The 18,459-nt window shown below is 47.3% G+C and overlaps 1 protein-coding gene across 4 annotated transcripts in view; it reads left to right on the forward strand.

Annotated features, from left to right (window-relative positions):
• NEDD9 (neural precursor cell expressed, developmentally down-regulated 9) overlaps positions 1 to 18,459 on the forward strand; it is a 194,465-nt gene that overhangs the window by 155,650 nt on the left and 20,356 nt on the right. For 3 of the 4 annotated variants that reach the window (XM_055405924.2, XM_088831373.1, XM_055405923.2), the window contains one exon: positions 5,841 to 6,287. In XM_055405924.2, coding sequence (XP_055261899.2) covers positions 5,841 to 6,287 — 447 coding nt within the window. Of the gene's footprint in view, positions 1 to 3,323; positions 5,059 to 5,840; positions 6,288 to 18,459 lie in introns of those variants that run through there. The other variant, XM_088831374.1, reaches the window with a different exon arrangement.

An 18,459-nucleotide genomic window follows, 5' to 3' on the forward strand; every position in this document is an offset into this window, starting at 1 on the left:
ACCATCAGGGTCTTTTCCAATGACTTGGCTCTCTGTATCAGGTGGCCAAAGTATTGGAGCTTCAGCTTCAGCACCAGTCCTTCCAGTAAGTATTCAGGGTTGGTTTCCTTTAGGATTGACTGGTTTGACCTCAAGAAATGCTATCACCAAGAACTAGAAAGGGAAGCAACTTTGGGACGAGAACCCTTCTGGTGATGTGGAAGATGGGTTTGGAGGTGGGAGGAAGTTGAATGCAGGAAAACCAGTTGGGAAGCAGTTGCCATACCTGCCCTCTCCTCCCTTCACACCAAAAACAAGTCGCTGGTGGCCTGAGTGGGGAGCAGCAGTGAGGAGGATGAGCAGGTCCCAGCTGACTGGGGCTCGGGTTGTGGAGTGACTCAGCAAACCTGAGGCTCCAGTCTTGGGCAGCTGTGTGCCTGCTGTTCACTGAGAGAGACCAGGAGAGGGGGGTTGGCACCTGGGTGTGAGGGGAATATACTCACTAGACGATGGAAGTACGGGACTGGAGAGCAGAGGGAATGCCGAGGCTGGAGCTGTGGCTCTGAGTGTCACCTGGGTGTTTAGATGCCATCGGCATGAATGAGATGTCCTGCAGAGAGCGAGCTCAGGAAGAAGAGAGATCCTCTTGGAACATGACCACTAAAAGGGTGGGGGAGAAAATAGAGACTTGCCTTGCAGTCAAGGGGCAAGGCTCCGCACTTCCTCTGCACAGGGTGCAGGTTCAGTCCCTGGTCAGGGAACTAAGATCCTGCGTGCCGTGCTGCTAAATAAATTTATGCGGCTAAATAAATTAATAAACCTTAAAAAAAAATTTTAATGGCCTGTGGAAGAGAAGGAAAATGACTGGTTTTGAGCTCAAGGGAAGAAGGAGAACCAGGATGGGAGCATAGAAGCCCAGGACAGTTTCAAGGAAGACGAGGGTGGGGTCAGCGCCACAGGCTGAGACGATTAGAGTCCCTCAAATAGGATTTACGATTCTAAATGCAGATTTCCCATCCTAATTAGAACCACAGCTTTTGTAGCACATGCCTCTGACTTTATTAAATACCATCCTAATTCTCGAGCTGGAAACAAGAGGCCCGAGTTCTTAGCTCAGCTCTGTGACCATCTTGCCAGGTGACTTGGCAAATCATTAACTTCTGGGGCCTCGTTTTTCTCATTTGTGAAGTGAACAAGTTGGACTGTAATTGTTTGATGTTCTGGCTTTCGAGTTCTGTGTCCCGACTGTGTTGGTGCTTTGCCAAGCTCTAGCTGGGTTTCTAACTGCCAGCCTCTGGAGGCTAACCATCCAGCTGGATATAGAATTACATAGCTCTCTTATCTTTCTCGATGTGTTTCTGTGTTGACCTTTCCTGCCCTGGAGATAAATTTCCCAGGGAGAGTGGGCAAAGCAGTGGGTCCTGACCAGGCAAGCTGCGGTGCCTGGGTTTTTGTGAGATATGCATATAATCACCTTCTGACTTTGTGGCCTTAGAGAACCACAGAGAGAGAGTGCTCTCCACCTTGTCCTCGCCAGGAAAATTAACTCTTCACCTGCCTGTCTGTGAGTTGCCTGTGCACTTTTGAATGAGATGGTTCCTGTTCTGGTTGAAGTTAATTTTGCTATTATCTTCTTACTAAATTCTTGCCTCAACACATCAAGTGTTTTCAAAAGTCAAGCTTCTCTTTGCCTGTGTTTTTCCACATTTTCTGATGGGTGGTACTCTTCTGGAACCTCATAAAATTTTCCCAGAAATGCCATTATTGTTCAGTTGCTAAGTGGTGTCTGACTCTTTGAGACCCTATGGACTGTAACCCACCAGACTCCTCTGTCCATGGGATTTCCTAGGCAACAATGCTGGAGTGGGTTGCCATTTCCTTCTCCAAGGGATCTTCCTGACCCAGGGATTAAACCCATGTCTCCTGCATTGGCAGGCGGGGTTCTTTACCACAGAGTCACATGGGAAACTTTTATTATTATTATTTTACTTTGTCTCAGAAGGTCTCTTGAATCAACCAATGATTTCACTCTTGTTGTTTGTAGGCAAATACTCAACAAGAGGTTGCAGTGACCAGAACTCATTCTTAATTCAGAGAAATACTGCTTCAAGATACAATTCTCTTGAAGTGTAATTGTGAGCACGAGAAGCATCAGATGTGTATAGAGGTATACATGATAGCGTCATTAGACTGAGACCAACCCTTGGTTGCGAACTGAGGAGGTAACCTGTTAGGAAGCTTGCCATCAAAGCACCATCAACACATTAAACAGTCATCATCGCTTCCCAAGTCTCCCACGATGTTCAAGTACTTGACTTTAATGAACTCACTGAATCCTCACTGCAAATCCATGACGTAGGGATGTTATCCTCATTCTCATTTTACAGATGAGGAAGTTCAGGTGCAAAGGTGGGGGGAGTAATCTGCCCAAGTCACACAGCCAAGACCCCAAACCCCAAGAATTGACTTATCCCCTAGACATGACAGAAAGAATCGTCGTCTTCAGAGCTTTACTGTAAAGTGGAATGGAGCCCAGTTTGGAGGACGGTATGAACTAGAGCTAAGGTGGCCTGGAGTCCTGGAAGGAGAGCTGGGCCAAGAGACCACACTTCTGTCCCCATCTCCGACTCCACCGATGTGTGGCCTTGGGCAGATGATAAACCGTCCCCTTCCGCCGATGTCTTTCCTCATCTGTGGAACAGGGAGGCCAGGTCCAGGTGTCCTCTGAAGGAGCTGTGACCCCATGTGTGGGAGACTGCTGGCTCCCTGTAGCTCATGCAGATAGTAAATAACATCCCCACTGGGCCGAGGCTGAGAATAACTCTCAGTGCTGAGACACCAGGCTGGCAGTGGGTGCCTCTCTAGCAGCCTCACAGGACTCCCTGAATCCCAGTCTGTGGGCACGGGGGAGGAGTTATCAGAAGACACCCACGGTGCGTCCACAGGCTGCCCCCTGGGTTTTCCACAAGAAGCGGCTCTGGTGGCCTGTCTAGAAGCCTTAACATGCTGCTTAGCTGGTGGTGGTGGAGGGTCACGGGGACAAGAGGCGAAGAACATCTAGAATAGCTTTCGTGCAGGGACCGCTATCCGCCTCGACTTGGTTGCGGTCCGTGGCTCCGCTTCAGTGCCTCTCAGAGCCCCACAGCCGTGACCCAACTCCAGAAGCCTGGAGCCCGTGTGTGCTGATGAGGTTTGTGGTCTTCACCCTTCTGGTGTTCTCTGTTTTTGTTTTTAATTTTTGGCCACGAGCAACATAGGGGACCTTAGTCACCCAGTCAGAGATGGGAACCAGGCCCCCTGCACGGGAAGGTAGAGTCTTATCCACTGGACCTCTGGGGAAGTCCCTGTTCTCTGTTTCTTTTCTTTCCCTTCTTGATCACCAGTATCAAGCTCTGGACCCTCAACTCCTATAGATCTGGGCCCAACCCTGTCACTCCTGATGTCAGGAGGCATTAGGGCCTCCCTGCTAGCCGTTCCCAGTCCATGAATGGGCCCCGGAGAAGGGGACAGAGTCCAGAGTGGTCAGCTGTCTTCCTGCTCTGTCACCACAGGACAGTTTTGGTGGAGTCATGTATGGATGTGAGAGCTGGACGATAAAGAAAGCTGAACACAGAAGAACTAATGTTTTTGAACTGTGATGTTGGAGAAGACTCTTCAGAGTCCCTTGGACAGCGAGGAGATCCAACCAGTCCATTCTAAAAGAGATCAGTCCTGAATGTTCATTGGAAGGACAGATGTTGAAGCTTTGGCCACCTGATGCGAAGAGATGACTCATTTGAAAAGACCCTGATGCTGGGAAAGATTGAAGTCCAGAGGAAAAGGGGACGACAGAGGATGAGATGGCTGGATGGCATCACCGACTCAATGGACATGAGTTTGAGTGAACTCCGGGAGTTGGTGATGGACAGGGAGGCCTGGCGTGCTGTGGTCCATGGGGTCACAAAGAGTCGGACATGACTGAGCGACTGAACTGAACTGAACTGACGGAATTTCCTTCCCATCATTTAGGTACAGAGGAAAAGAGTCTTGTCTTCTTCAACTCAATGAATTTTTCTTTCAAGGACAGATCACCCACGAGATGGGAGAAGAGAAGCGTAAGAGATTTCAGGATTAGGACTTACCCTTAAATGGCTCCTCATGTCAGGTTATGGTGCTGCGTGTTTTTATTTGTGTGTGTGTGAACTTTTGTTCGAAGGAACCCAAAGCTTCCTAGAATATAAATACCAAGTATGACTTCCACCTGGAATACAAACCCCTCGGTAACCTTGAACTTCCCTTTCCGGCTTGCCTGTCTACATCATAGACTTCCTGGATCAGAAAACCGTCAAGAACAAGGACTTCAGTCTTATTCTTAAAGAGCGTCACCAGGCTTCCTGGGCGCTGAGGTCCAGGGCTTCATCTCCTTTCCTCAGGTGAAGCCGCTGCACTGTACCCAGAGGAGCTTGGTTAAGAGTAAAAGTAGGAACCTCCCCAACCACTGAACAGGGAACAGACCCCTCACAGAGCACAGCCCACAGCGCAGGACCTGTGGTTATGGGGAGATGGGGAGCGCATGTCAGTGATGGAGGGCTGAAAAGCAGGAGGCTGAAAGATCAAATCCACATCTTTAGAGAGGAAAACAGGGGCAGAAGTCCAAACAACAGCAGCCCCGAATTCCACGGGTGTGTCATCAGAGCACACTCCATCCAGTCAGCAGTGTGTCCCACAGCCGATCGTCATCACCCCAACATCGAGGGCATCCCGACTGTCTAGTGAAGCGCTGAAGAGACCGCTTTGAGTTTTCTGATGGCTGGAGATGAATTTGCAACGTTCCCGGGCTCTGTGTGTGCTGGGAAGGAGCCGGCACAGGGTGGGGAAGGCTACCCTCGTGCCTCGAGACGTGAGTGATGCCAAGAAATGAAATCGCCGAGCCTTTGAAAGGCTTCCAAGAACGTCGGCATGTACTGCCTACCCGCTCCCTGCCGAATGCCTACTTTGGCTGTCTGCTCAGTACTGAAAGTGCCAGACGGGCCTTCACACAAAGAGAGAAAGTGTCTGGGGCCCATGAAAGGGGAAGGCAGAGCCTTTCCAATGTGAATGGTGAGATTCAAGGAGGAGGAAATAAAGTGGCAGGGTGAGGAGGGGCCCTCAGGAAAGGTGGGAATAAAACACCAGAGAGGACGGGATGGCCTCTACCTGCCCAGGTGGGGTAACCTCTTTGGAGCTCCACACGCTCGGGTCTGGAGGTGCGGACCACCGTCACGCTGCACTCTGCATGGGATTATCATGTAAACATCCCCTGCTTGTAGAGTCTCCCTGTATCCAAGGACCTCTTGATCAACTGAGAGTAAGAATTGTTAAGGCCTGCCAAGGCAGAGATCAGTGTACTTCTGTTTCCATTTTAACACTGGATATAAACGCCGTTTGTGCTGTTTGTCTGGGGGGGATTTTCTTTGACTCTCTTTACCTCCAATATACTTAAAAAAAAAAGTCTGTTGTAGTCTATTTGAATATCTTGGAATACACTTTTCTTCCTTCGACTGGGTTGAAGCAAGGAAGGAAAATGCTTTGTAGAGTGAACTGCTCTCCAGCTCCTTCACCGAGCTCCTCGTAATTCCCTTGGCACAGCCTCTGCTGCTGGAACACGGCACTCAGTGGTGTTCCGAGCTTTTCCGAGGAGGCGGTCTGATGTCATTGGTGGCAGACACAGTACGTATGGATCTGTCTTTTATCTGCACCATCTGTTTTTCTCCTTACAGCCTATTGTTCGGATCCTCCTCTTTCCAAGAAGTGTGCCTCTCCATAAGAGCATGGGCTTAGGTGTTTTAGGGACTCCAGCTCATCTGCTAACGTGCATTGCCCTTCTTTTCTTTCCTGCCTAGAATCTTATGGCCCGAGCCTTGTACGACAATGTCCCGGAGTGTGCCGAGGAGCTGGCTTTTCGCAAGGGAGACATCCTGACTGTCATCGAGCAGAACACAGGAGGACTGGAGGGATGGTGGCTCTGCTCCTTACACGGCCGGCAGGGCATTGTCCCTGGCAACCGGGTGAAGCTGCTGATTGGCCCGGTGCAAGAGACCTCCTCCAGTCAGGACCTGCCCACTTCGGGACTGGGGCCACCGCCCTTTGGCCAACAGAAGCTCTATCAGATACCAAACCCACAGGGCGCCCCTCGAGACACCATCTACCAAGTGCCACCTTCCTACCAAAATCAGGGAATTTACCAAGTCCCCACTGGTCATGGGACCCAGGAACAAGATGTCTATCAAGTGCCACCCTCAGGGCAGAGAGGCGCTGGGGGCACTAATGGTCCCCACATAAGTAAAAAGGTGAGTGAACAACAGCTAGATTTCTGTTCTTATTTCATTTTTTCCATTGCAATCAAAGTATGTGTGTGTGTGTGTGTGCTCCTAAAATAAGAACTTGGAGCTTCCAAGAAGCCCGATGAAAAAGTAAGTAAATCTTCCAAGAAGTAAGAACGTCTGAATACTCTAGCTTGCCTATTTTTTTGCGGGGGCGTGGGGCATCATTTTTCCATTCATTGGTCAGTAAAACCTTCTTGAACACCCACCCCATGCCAAGTACTGTTGATCCATAGCCCTTACAAGTTCCCGAGTCGTGCCAGGTTATACCGCGTCGTCAAGTGTTTCCATCTTTCTGATAGACCTGCTTTTACAGCATGGGCTCTGCACTCCACAGTTTCCAGTCTTTTCTCTTTCTCCCTGGAGTAGTACAAGGCACCATTCTTTGCACAAGCACAGTGAGGCAGCAAGGACTCTCCTTTCACTAAAAGCTGAATCATGACCCCACCGGCCATGATGCCACATGCCTGGCTGCACGAAGAATCCATGAGAAGTAGAGGCTGCAAGGAAGGGGGAGTGGGTGAAGCCTCCCACCGTGTTCTGGAGAGCTATCAGCCTCAAGGTTGACTCACTTAACATACAGACTAGTGAATTCAGAGAAGAGCCAGCCTCTTGTCCTTCTAGTAGTTCCTATAATGATGCCTGAAGCAGTGGGTGAAAATCGTGGAGCTAGGGTATTTAGGAAGGCGTCATAATAAAAAAAAAAAAAAAATGGTGAGGGGACTTCCCTGGTGGTCCAGTGGTTAAGGCTTCACCTTCCAATGCAAGGTTCTGTCCCTGGTCAGGGAACTAAGATTCCCACATACCTCTCAGATAAGAAAAAAATAAACAAACATGAAACAGAAGCAAGATTGTAGCAAATTTAATGAAGACTTTAAAAATGGTCCACATCAAAAAATCTTTAAAAAAAAAATAAGGACCTCTTCAGCACTCTCTGTAATTCCAAATGCTGTAAGAATTTGAGATAAGTAGACAATCAAATGAAGTTTAATCATCTAGCATATTTTCGATGCTTGTGATACTGTGATGAATCCAAGAGTGAATGTGGCCTCCACGATACTTAAACACTGCAGCGAGAGACATCAGTCAGTTCAGTCGCTCAGTCATGTCCGACTCTCCGCGACCCCATGAATCACAGCATGCCAGGCCTCCCTGTCCATCACCAACTCCCGGAGTTCACTCAAACTCATGTCCATCGAGTCAGTGATGCCATCCAGCCATCTCATTCTCTGTAGTCCCCTTCTCCTCCTGCCCCCAGTCCTTCCCAGTACCAGGGTCTTTTCCAATGAGTCAGCTCTTCGCATGAGGTGGCCAAAGTATTGCAGTTTCAGCTTTAGCATCAGTCCTGCCAATGAACACCCAGGATCGATCTCCTTTAGAATGGACTGGTTGGATCTCCTTGCAGCCAGCACCAAATGTCAGCTGGGGAAACGGCTGTGAAGAAAATAATGGCTGTGAACTTGTGTGGGCCTGTGGAGGTGGGTGGGGGTAGGAGCCAACTGGAAGATGAAACTTCCGTGCACGTTACAAGGGAGGGCTTTTCTGTTTGGTTTACTGGCAAATTCCAAGCATCTGCGATGGGTCCTATGAGGTCTGGTGTTAAGAAGGGGCTCATCTGATGGAATGAGAAAAGATCAGAGTAATGAGTGAAAGGACGCAGCTGGACACCAGAAAGAGCTTGTTGATGCGGAGAGCGCGATGTACACACGTGCCCTGCCTCGAAAAACCCAATACGAGAGTCTGAGCCTATAATCCCAGGTAGATAATGCAACATCTATTTGCATGATAATGGAATCCTCTGTTGGGGAAAAAAAAAAGTAGGGGGATTTACTATTGGAATCTTTAAATTACAAAGCCACGAATGTATTTTCAAGTCACCTTTCATACGAAATGTGTGTTTTACAAAGTGCTGCTCAAGAACACAGGTGTCTTATAAACCTGGTGTAGGAGGAATTCCTCAAGGAGCAAACAGTTTTCCAACTTGTATATGGTCCAGGATGACGATCCCAGTCTAGAGGTCATGGATGGCGTCCGTGACCTTTCATAGTCCTTCTTATCCCAGGGATTTTAGATTCAAAGGGAGAGTCAAGCCAGGCTTGTATCTCCTGGAGATAGTGGAGAAAAAGAATGCCCGAAAGGTGTAACTATAAATAAATAACTTCTCTCATTCTTGGTCCTGGATGTTGGCATCTTAAAAATAGCCCTCCCTCATCAGAGCTGGTGTGAGGCGGGTGGGGGCGGTGTGGCAGGACAGGAAATGCTTGGCTGAAAGGTGGTGGGGTCTGAGCATCCATCACAGCTTATTTTGGCAGGAAGGTGACATGTTTTCATTTTCAGACTCCAACCTTTTTAGTCCCCAGCCTGAAAAGTCTGAAACTTCGGGCTTCTTCCCTTTTTGTAACTTTCACAGCTCGACTCCTGACCCCTCTATCCGCTACTTTGACGCACCTTCCCTTGGATGGAGGTCAGGGTGCTGAGGTTACCCTTGGGCACTTGTTTTTTTTAAATTCTGAAATCAGTGGTTAAGCAAGAGGTAGGTGATTCCGTCGGAGGAAGTCGGATTCTGGAAGGGCACTCGCTCTGCCAGCCCTTCGTGGAGGATGCTGCAGACCTGGGGGAGGTTTAGGGAGCTCAGGGGCAGACAGACCCCCAAGGGTGGAGCTTCGAGCAGTCCAGGTCTGAGGCTGCTCTTGGGGAGCGGCAGGAGGCGTAGCCCCGGCTCTTCTCTGCCAAGCACCCGGTGAGACCCCTGGCCTCACCTTGAGGCGTCTTGGTGCCCCTGGCTCTGGGCTGCCACCTCCCTGCTGTCCACTGGACCACGTGCCCAGACCCCACGGGAGTGGGCTTGTCCTCTTCTTTGCTTTCCTCTCCCTCCGCCGTCTGCTCTTTCTCTCTCTCGCCCCGTTTTCTTTCCTCCTTTCTCCCTTCGTTGTAGTGGAGGGGCCCACTGCTGACGGGTCATCTAAATCTTCTGAGTACCAACAGCTGCTTTAAAAACTCCCATCAGGACTTCCCTGATGGTCCAGTGGCCCCCCTTCCAGTGCAGGGGGCGAGCATTCGATCCCTGGTCAGGGAACTAAGATCCCATATGCTGTGTGGCATAGACAGAAAGTAAAAATAAATCAAAGAATAATCAAGTAATGTTTCAAAAACTCCATCAGCATCTCCCTCAGTTACAGAACCCTTGTCTGTGATGGTCTGTTACTGTGTCGAGTTGAAAAGTAGCTTTATGACTGACTATTTCAGAGCATGAAACATGAAATGCAGTTTTGCTTATGCTCAGCTTTCTCCCGTTAAAGTGAGAAGATAATCTTTTGTGGAAAAATTTAAAAACATTGAATTAATTCCTGACACATGAGGTAAAGAGGTATGATTTATTTTTTCCCGTGGCACACACACATTAACTCTTTCTTTTAACTTATTTTGTTAAAAACATATACGCCCATCTGGTCTGAGCTTTGGCCACAGATTTTTCTTCAATATTTGAAGCTAGTAGAAAAAATCACATACTCATTCTCCCTTCAAATTTTCAGTGTGAGAAGAATGCTGGCATACTTATATGCTATCCGGAAGCTAATTGATAGTATCTTTGTCACTTTGGGATTTAGAAGAATAAAGCAAAACGTTTTTCGTGCTTCTTAAAAAAAAAAAAGTCTCCTCTGACTCAGGAGCTTCTCACTGGGTGAGAATCACACTGATGAGTTCAGCCAAGGCCCCCGGAGTTTATCTCGGTACATGGAAGATGCATGGAGATAAACCCCTTGCAGGGGTTTTGTTTGTTTGTTTGTTATAGTTCTCATTTCCTGACTTAACTGAATAGCCCCATACCCAGTTTTCTCTTTTAATTTCCCATCTGCAAAATGGTGGTGAACCCAGAACTGGCCATTCCTGGTGGCTTACACTCTAGTCCTTATAATCTCTTGAAGGAGAGAAAGAAGAGGCAGTGGAATCTGTCTCTGAACCATTGAAGTGTAGTTCTAAAATCTGAAACCCCTGAAGTGTGGTTTAAAATTTACCTCTCACCAAGCAAGAGAGGGAAGGTGAGTTGAAATGCAGGCTCCCAGGCCCCGGGGAAGCTCCTGGGATAGCTGGGGAAGGTGGTCCAGGACTGCACTTGGAGACAAGCTGTGACAGGGCCACGAGGGAAGCTGGATGTGTTCCAGTTGGTGATTTGGGACTTTCCACAGTTAAAGATTCCCTTGACACTGCTATAGCCTGTGGGCTTCAGAAGTTTTATCCACCACAGTTTTTTCTACTAATGAATCATTCAGAAAAAAAAAAGAGTGAATTCTGCCTTGTATCAATTCAACCTTGCTCTCTGGGAAACTCCAGCCCTCACCCCACTTCCTGCATCCCATCCACAGAAAATGATATTCGTCACTTATTAAATCAGAGGTTAGAGAAAGAAAGAAAATCGTATCCTCCCCACCCTTTCCTGAGAGAAGACGGCATGAGCGTTGTGAAAAGAGCCTGGGCTCTGGGGGGAGGTCAGCGCCTGGCTCTGCTTCTCTGTAGCCGTAATCTCTTTGACGAGTGACCCAACTTCTTTAGACTTTATTTCCTCATCTGTCAAATGGGAATAATCATAAGGACCCCCTGGGGTTGCTGTGAGGATTAAATGATACACAGCAGGGAAAGGACCAGGGCCACAGCAATTTGCAGAGCAGGGCCTTAAAAAAATCAGTGCCTCTCCCTTGTGTTTTCTTTCCTTTCTCAGAGTTTATTTTAAACTGATCATCTCTGTGTTTTATACTCCGCACTGAATATGCAAATACTTTACTGCCAGTGTATATGCTGTTCCCATTGACTGTGTGGCTCTTTCTTTGGTTCTCCAGAGATTTTGCACAGAGTGGAAAGAACACCCCAAATTATCTGGAAACCATACACACTGACACCCTGACTTAATTTCATTGGTCTCTCTCACCCTGGGTTTTGTGTGCAGGGCCACTATATCCATTAGGCACTGTGGGCAGAACGCCCAGTGTCTCCGAGCATCTTGGAGCCCTGAAAAAAACATTTTGGCTCCAAATACAAAAACTGCAAAATAGAAATTAATAGAAATTAGTAACCATTTAGACAAATGTGCCGGAAGCAACACAGTGTCAACCTCATTAATTGTTACATTTAGATGTCATAACTATTTCATTACATGTGAAAACAATCTGTAGGTTAGCTTCTTCTCACTTTGCAAAGACCTCTAAATATGTTCTGTGATTGCCAAGAACTCACAGGCATTTCTAAATTAAATGAGTTACTCATAGTTCAAGCTTTTGAAAAGCTGAATTATATTTTTTAAAAGTGTCCTCGATTTTTTCAAGGCAAAATTGTCCTTAATGTGGGGCTATGGTTTAGAGAGGACGATTTAGACCCAAACTTTAAAAGCACACGGTCTACAAAAGTCTAAGAGGTAAATTTCTCTGTCTCAAAGCTGAAAACCTGCCACCTGAGTTCACTCATTTCGTGCCTGATCTTCACAGGGAATTATGTGTATTTCTCTGATTCTTTGAACATATCGCTTTTATTCTAACTGGTGGATTTAGATTTCCTTTGCATCTTTCTGAAATCAGTTTTGGGCTAAATTATAAATTCCATTAAGGCAGGCAGAGGCCATGGCTGGGTCTCTTTTTTTTTTTTAACTTTTTATTTTGTATTGGGGTATAACTGGTTAACAGTGCTGTGACAGTTTCAGGTGACCAGCGAAGGGACTCAGCCATGTGTATGCATGTCTCCATTCTCCCCCAGACTGCCCTCTGTGCAGCGGTAGGCCAAGCTCCTAGCAAACCATCAGCACATAGATAACAGCTAATGAGTGAACGCACAGGCAGAAGCAAGGAAGGAGGCATTTAATTTGCGTTGACCTTTAAATAAGCTCTGATCTTATCACCCCTTCACCAGCACACACACAAGTCAGATCCTGCGTCCAGCGCGTTAGTCTGTTACGACGCATGTCAGATAATACATGGTCCTTTTCCCCCAGGAGGGTCTTGGAGAATGTCACCATCTGTCTTCTGTAATCATAACTTATCTGTTCACAACCAGTGAGCATCTGAAGCATGACTGAGGTCACATTCAGCTTTTCTGAAGGCATGAGTTGTATACATTTTGCAGAATTTAGACAACAGGATAAGCTAACACTCATATAGTCTCAAAAGAGGAGACCCAGACTGTTCCTACTGAGGAGCAGAGCCTCCTTTGCATACGCTACTATTTACCGCCTTCCCTTTGCTGTGCTACCTGTGAACTCCTAGTCATACTTTAAAGCCCATTTCAGTGTTCATCTCCTCTGGGAAGCTTTCTCTGCACCCCAGCAATGTCTCCCTCCTCGAGGGTCCCAAAATATGTTGTAAATTTCACCTAATCTTAAGGGAGCTCATGCATGTGTGCTAAGTCGCTTCAGTCATGTACGACTCTTTGAGGCCAACCCCATGGACTGTAGCCCAGCCAGGATCTTCTGTCCATGGGATTCTCTAGGCAAGAATACCGGAGTGGGTTGCCATGCCCTCCTCCAGGGGATCTTCCTGACCCAGGGATCAAATCCAGGTCTCTTACATCTCCTGTGTTAGCTGGCAAGTTCTTGACCGCTACCACCACAGCTCACAGGCACATTGAAACAGCCTACCTTTATACTGTGTATGACAGACTAGCCTGGGGCACATTCTGCTTCCGAGTGGCATGCAGACAACTCAAGTAACCTTTAAGGTTTATCTAAACCCCATGACATCGTCCTTATAAAGACTACTTCCTACCTTCCGAAATGAGACATAGCCCGATATTGGCAGGAAATGATTCAAAGACTTTAGCCAGGTCTTCCAGGCTCATTCCTTGAAAGGTAATATAAGAACCATAAATAGTTGAAGCTACAATGTTTGTGCCTTCTTAGACGCTGAGTCATCATAAATTACACACACTGCACTCACACACCCCCGAAGCCTTTGGTTAGGGGGCAGAGGACTTCCTTAATTGGGATGTGAAGCATTGTGAAATCTGGTTGTTCAGGACAGCACTCAGATACCAGCCAGCTAGCTGCTATTAGCAGTATGACTCGTCTACCAACAAGTAAAAATAGATTAAAAGGGAATAGAGAAGATAGGCTCCACCTCACTTTCCTTTGTCCACTTCCTAGACAGACACATGGATACACACACACAAAACCATACATACACACCCTGAATAATATTGGGGAGAATCAGAGTTTGACAAGGTAGAGGGTACCTCCAGTTTCTTCACTTATAAACTCAATAAAATATGGCCCTGTTCCAGAATTGTGCATTTCTAGATAAAGATAGTTCTAATTTAATGAATTTTTCCCTCAATACGTGGCTCTTTGGGGTATGCAGAAAAGTGGACTTTCACCTAATATCTCTACCTTCAAAGTCAAGATAAAATTTAAATCTTTAGGGACTTCCAGGTCCAGTGATTAAGGCTCTGCATTCCCAGTGCAGGGGGCTCAGGTAGATCCCTAGTCAGGGAACTACACCACATATGCCCCAAATAAGATCTGATGCAACCAAATAATTTTTTTTAATTTAAATATTACACAAAATTGGAGGTCCTTGAGCATTTCAAGGACTCTGTGACATCACTTTAAAAATGAAAAGTATTTCTTCACCGTCAAGTCACCCATGCCAGTGGGGTGAGCAAATTGTAACACCTCCTCCAAACAAAGGTCTTTTTTGTTTGGTCAGTGCCAAAGTCTTCAAACTCAGTTGCAAATGGCTACAAAGCTCAGAGATAATGCATATTTCTAGGAATGATTTAGTCACTTCTTACAGACTCACACCAAAGCAAAGAGAGGTAGTGTCCCGTCCTTCTAGAATGACTTCAGGCTACGCGACTATGCTTTTCGGAGAGCACGGGTCAGCGTCATAGGGAGTGTATTGTCCAACCCAGTACACAGTGCTCTATTTGTGAGGGAGAGAAAAGAATACATACATTTTGGTGATTTGATGGTAAAATTGAGACACTATTGGTTGAACACATCTTTAAAGGCAGACTAGTTTGAGTACGTTGTGCTTTCAGAGGTAGGTGTAGTCAGAAATGCATCTGGGTGACTTTCCTGGCAGTCCAATGGTTAAGACTCTGCTCTTCCACTGCAGGGGGCACAGGTTTGATCCCTGGTGGGGGAGCTAAAATTCTGCATGCCGCACAGGGGTGGCCAAAAAATAGGAGAAAAAGAAATGCACTTGGTTCTGAATAGTTGTGCCATAAACCTTGTAGTCCAGGCCCCCATACAGAGAGGCAGGCTGATCCTATCTAAATGTGACTCACTGCATAGGTGTGACTCAGGATGGTATGTCTTCCTTCAAAGTTGTGATTCCAGCAATGTGTGAAGAGCACAAGGAGTCTCCCCTTAAAGGGATCCCACAGTAGATCAACTTTTGGAACAAAGAATCCCTCAGCAACGCCATACTCCCATCTGGTTTATTTGAATCATTTTTATAGTACTTGGTTTCCTTAGAGTATGGCACACTTAAACCAGCTATTTCTTAGAACAGATTTTTGTTTTCACATTTACCACCAATTAACCTTACTTATTGTTTTAAAGATGATTTTAGATCTAAAGTGGGGGTGACCCGGGGACCCCTCGGAGCTTGGTTGCACGTTAGGGATGTTACACACATAATCTCATGTGGCCTCCTAAGGCATTCCTCACCACCTCCACTTTCCATGGGCGGGCTCTGAGGCCTGAGACATGACCTTGCTGACAGACGTAGTTCTAGGAAGAGGTCGGATTCATATTTGAGCCCACGTCTGTCCGACTCTAAAGCTAATGACTTTCACATCCTAGCTAACGGCTGATGCTGCCAAGCCCTAAAGTGAGAGGCATATTTAAACACTCCTGAGCAATTCCAGCTCACCAGAGCCCTGGGTACTACAAAGCATCCTATTGGCCAGAAAGAATGAAAGTCACTTCCAAAGGCTGCCACCTCGGATCCAGAGCATGGCGTGGAGGCTGAGGGAGTCGGAGTCAAGGACCCAGGATCTCCTGCTCCAGGGTAGGCTGACCCTCAGAAGCTCTGAGCAGGTCATCTGGATGCTGTAAAGACCCTGGTACCACCGAGAACACTGCCATGGTGGCTTTCTCTGCCATTGGAAACACCGTCTTTTCTAATGACTTTAAATCACTCCAAGTGGATACATTCATTTAAGCAGATGCAGTCAAATCTTCCAGAACCAGCTTGCCAGTGAAAGGGGCACCCCCAAAACATAAGCTCCCCAGATCTCAAGTTTTGCTTCTCGAATGAGGAAGTAACTTTCTTTTAGGAGTATTTATTTGTGAAGTTAGAGAGGTGGTGGTACTGTTGTTGTTTAGTAGCTAAGTCATGTCCGACTCTTGCGACCCCCATGGACTGTAGCCCACCAGGCTCCTCTGCCCATGGAGATTTCCCGGACAAGAATACTGACTCCTCCAGGGGATCTTCCAGACCCAGGGATCAAACCCACGTTTCCCGCATTGGCAGGCGGATTCTTGACCGCTGAGCCACCTGGGAAGCCCGAAGTTAGGTAATGTCTAATTTGTTCGCTGTGAAGCCTGCGAACACTGCAGTCTCTATGGCCTGGAGGGGCGGGGCGGGGGTGGGGAGGCAGAGCACACCCCTGCCATCACCCAGCTGAATAACCTCTGAACTTGAGTCCTCTCAGCTGTGAGATGGGCAGTAGGGTTGGGTTATCGCTTAATGGTCTTAGCTAAAATTTTATGACCCAGATATCCTCATCTGATTCTTTTCCCAGAGTCTCTTGAAAAGTTTAATTACATGACCTGGCCTTAATATTCTTAAGAAAGAAGAAAAGACAGCAGAGCGTTGATGTTAATTTCGGTTGACCCCTCCATTTTGGCACGTCCTTCTTACACCCTTTTAGGATCCCACCCACCTTCTTATCTGGAAACCAGTCTTCCTTAGAAGGCAGAGCCGTGTCTTAAAGAGCAAGAAGTAGACAGGAGCACAGGGGTGGGGGCAGGATGGGGAGCCAAGGGGCAGCGGAGTCAGTCCCATACAGATAACACTCCCAGGAGCATCTCATGCCTGCCTTGTTACCAGGAGCTCAGAGAGTGTCACCCTGCGACTCGTGTTCTGCCCATTTTCCGTTTAATCCTCCGGGCTCGTCAGGGGCCCTTGATGGGTCTGGTGCCTCTCAAAGCAACAGCCCTGCCGCAGCCCTGGGTCAGCGCCTTTAAGATCCGCTGCCAGGATCCACCATGTGAGCCACCTCCACCTGCCATCACCCTTTTCTCCCAGTTAAGTCGCAGCATCTTCCCTCATCCTATTTAGGAGGAAATGGTACCCAGAGGCGTCTGGGTGTGGAAATTCTCACCCTTCCCTCTTCCCATCACCACATCCCTTTCAGGCAGTCTGTGAGCACCTCTCTCAAAAATCTGAGTCAGAAATCTAGATTTTGTGTTTTGTTGAATTTATCTGGACAAGAAAAGAACCAACATGCTTTCACCTTTTATAGTTTTCACGCAAAGAACATTTCGGGCCTCGGGATATATTAAAAAAAAAAAAGAAAGGCTGTGCTGTGTCCAGCTCTGTCATGGGCTGTATTCAGCTCCGTCCAGAGAAAGACCGCAAACACTTGCAAAAGCCGGCCATCATTTCCCATCATGTTTTTTCACGTTTAAATGCTCCTAGCCGCTCTCTGGCACTTGGTCACCCCATAACTAAATATTGCTTTAGCACTTGCTACACAAAGCGCTTCCTGAAAGCAGCGGGGAGACGTGCTGGGGGTCTAACAATCGGGCCACTGTTTGCACAGAGTTGTCTGCCGTCCAAACGCCATGTCAAAGGAGCAGGACCCAAGAGCGCCGTTCCACCTCTGAGTTTCGGTGACGTTTTTCTCATTTGGATAAAGGACCCGGCCGTGATTTTCACGTGGCTAGCAAAAGGCTTCATTCTAGCCTAAAACCAGACATCCAAATGTCCTTAAAGGAAAGTCGATCACCTCCCCAAATACAAGGGGAGAGCTCTCGATGCACACGGGAGAAGCATTAGGAAGGGTTAACCATGGACATGGGCCAGGAGGGTGTATTTCTAAGGCCAGACTCAGTTTTCGTTATATTGTTGCTATGCAAGTAAATAAATGAGCTCACTGCTACACCCAAGCTGAGCAGAGAGAATTTATAGAGAATTAATAAATCCAGTGTAGGCAACTTGTGGCATTTCCTCCAGGCGGAGAAAAGCAAGGAGTCATCCTGTATTTTAAACAGACAAACCCCTGTAACTTTGCAGTTTCTGAAAATGGGAACCAAGCTGTCATGAGCGGGCACTGATCATACTGATGTTTCTTTTCCTGGAGTTTTCTTTAAAGGGAATGGGTCATACCGTCCATGGGCTTTAAGACAAAGAGGTTATTATAAGATGGAATAAATACTGTGGTGGCTCTGTTAATGCTTTTTAAGGACATTTAGGTAAAGTAAGTCCTTTCCAACAGGCAGTTTTTGAAATCGAAATACCCTTGTTAATGCACAAGTCCCAGAGACAGTATAAATAAAACACGGTGTCAAGGGATTAAAGATAGACAGGAAGCCATCTAATTTTACTTTCCACACACATCTAGGACAATGCAGAAAGATGACTGCTAATCAGTGAGGCCTGCTTTTGCATTCAGATGACCTTTGGTGCTGTGTCAAGGTGATGATTATGTGCTGTGGCCACTATGGCACTTTCTCACTTCTCGTCCGTTACCCATTACATCTCCTGAGCACCACCTGAGTCGCCCAGTTCTTGACGAGGCCTTGGGGCAGAGCACCAGGAGCTGATCACACACATTCCTCTCTGCTGGTTTCAAGGGCCCGCTCCACTGGTCCATTACTGAGGCCTTGTGCGTGTTAAGTCGTTTCATTCATGTCTGACTCTTTGCAAACCTATGGACTGAAGCCCCCCAGGCTCTTCTGTCCATGGGATTCTCCAGGAAAGAATACTGGAGTGGGTTGCCACGCCCTCCTCCAGGGGATCTTCCCGACCCAGGGATCAAACCCACATCTCTTACGTCTCCTGCATTGGCAGGCGGGTTCTTTACCACTGGTGCCACCGGGGAAGTGTTACCTGGCCATCAGAAGCAAAGGACTGTGGAATTTAGACCATTGATGTTGCTTTGGATTGTCGAGAGGGACACGGAATTAAATCATGGAACACAGAGA

This window comes from Moschus berezovskii, chromosome 23, assembly GCF_049115385.1.
Source record: "Moschus berezovskii isolate FMDL1 chromosome 23, NW_MosBer_1.0, whole genome shotgun sequence".
NCBI lineage: Eukaryota > Metazoa > Chordata > Mammalia > Artiodactyla > Moschidae > Moschus > Moschus berezovskii.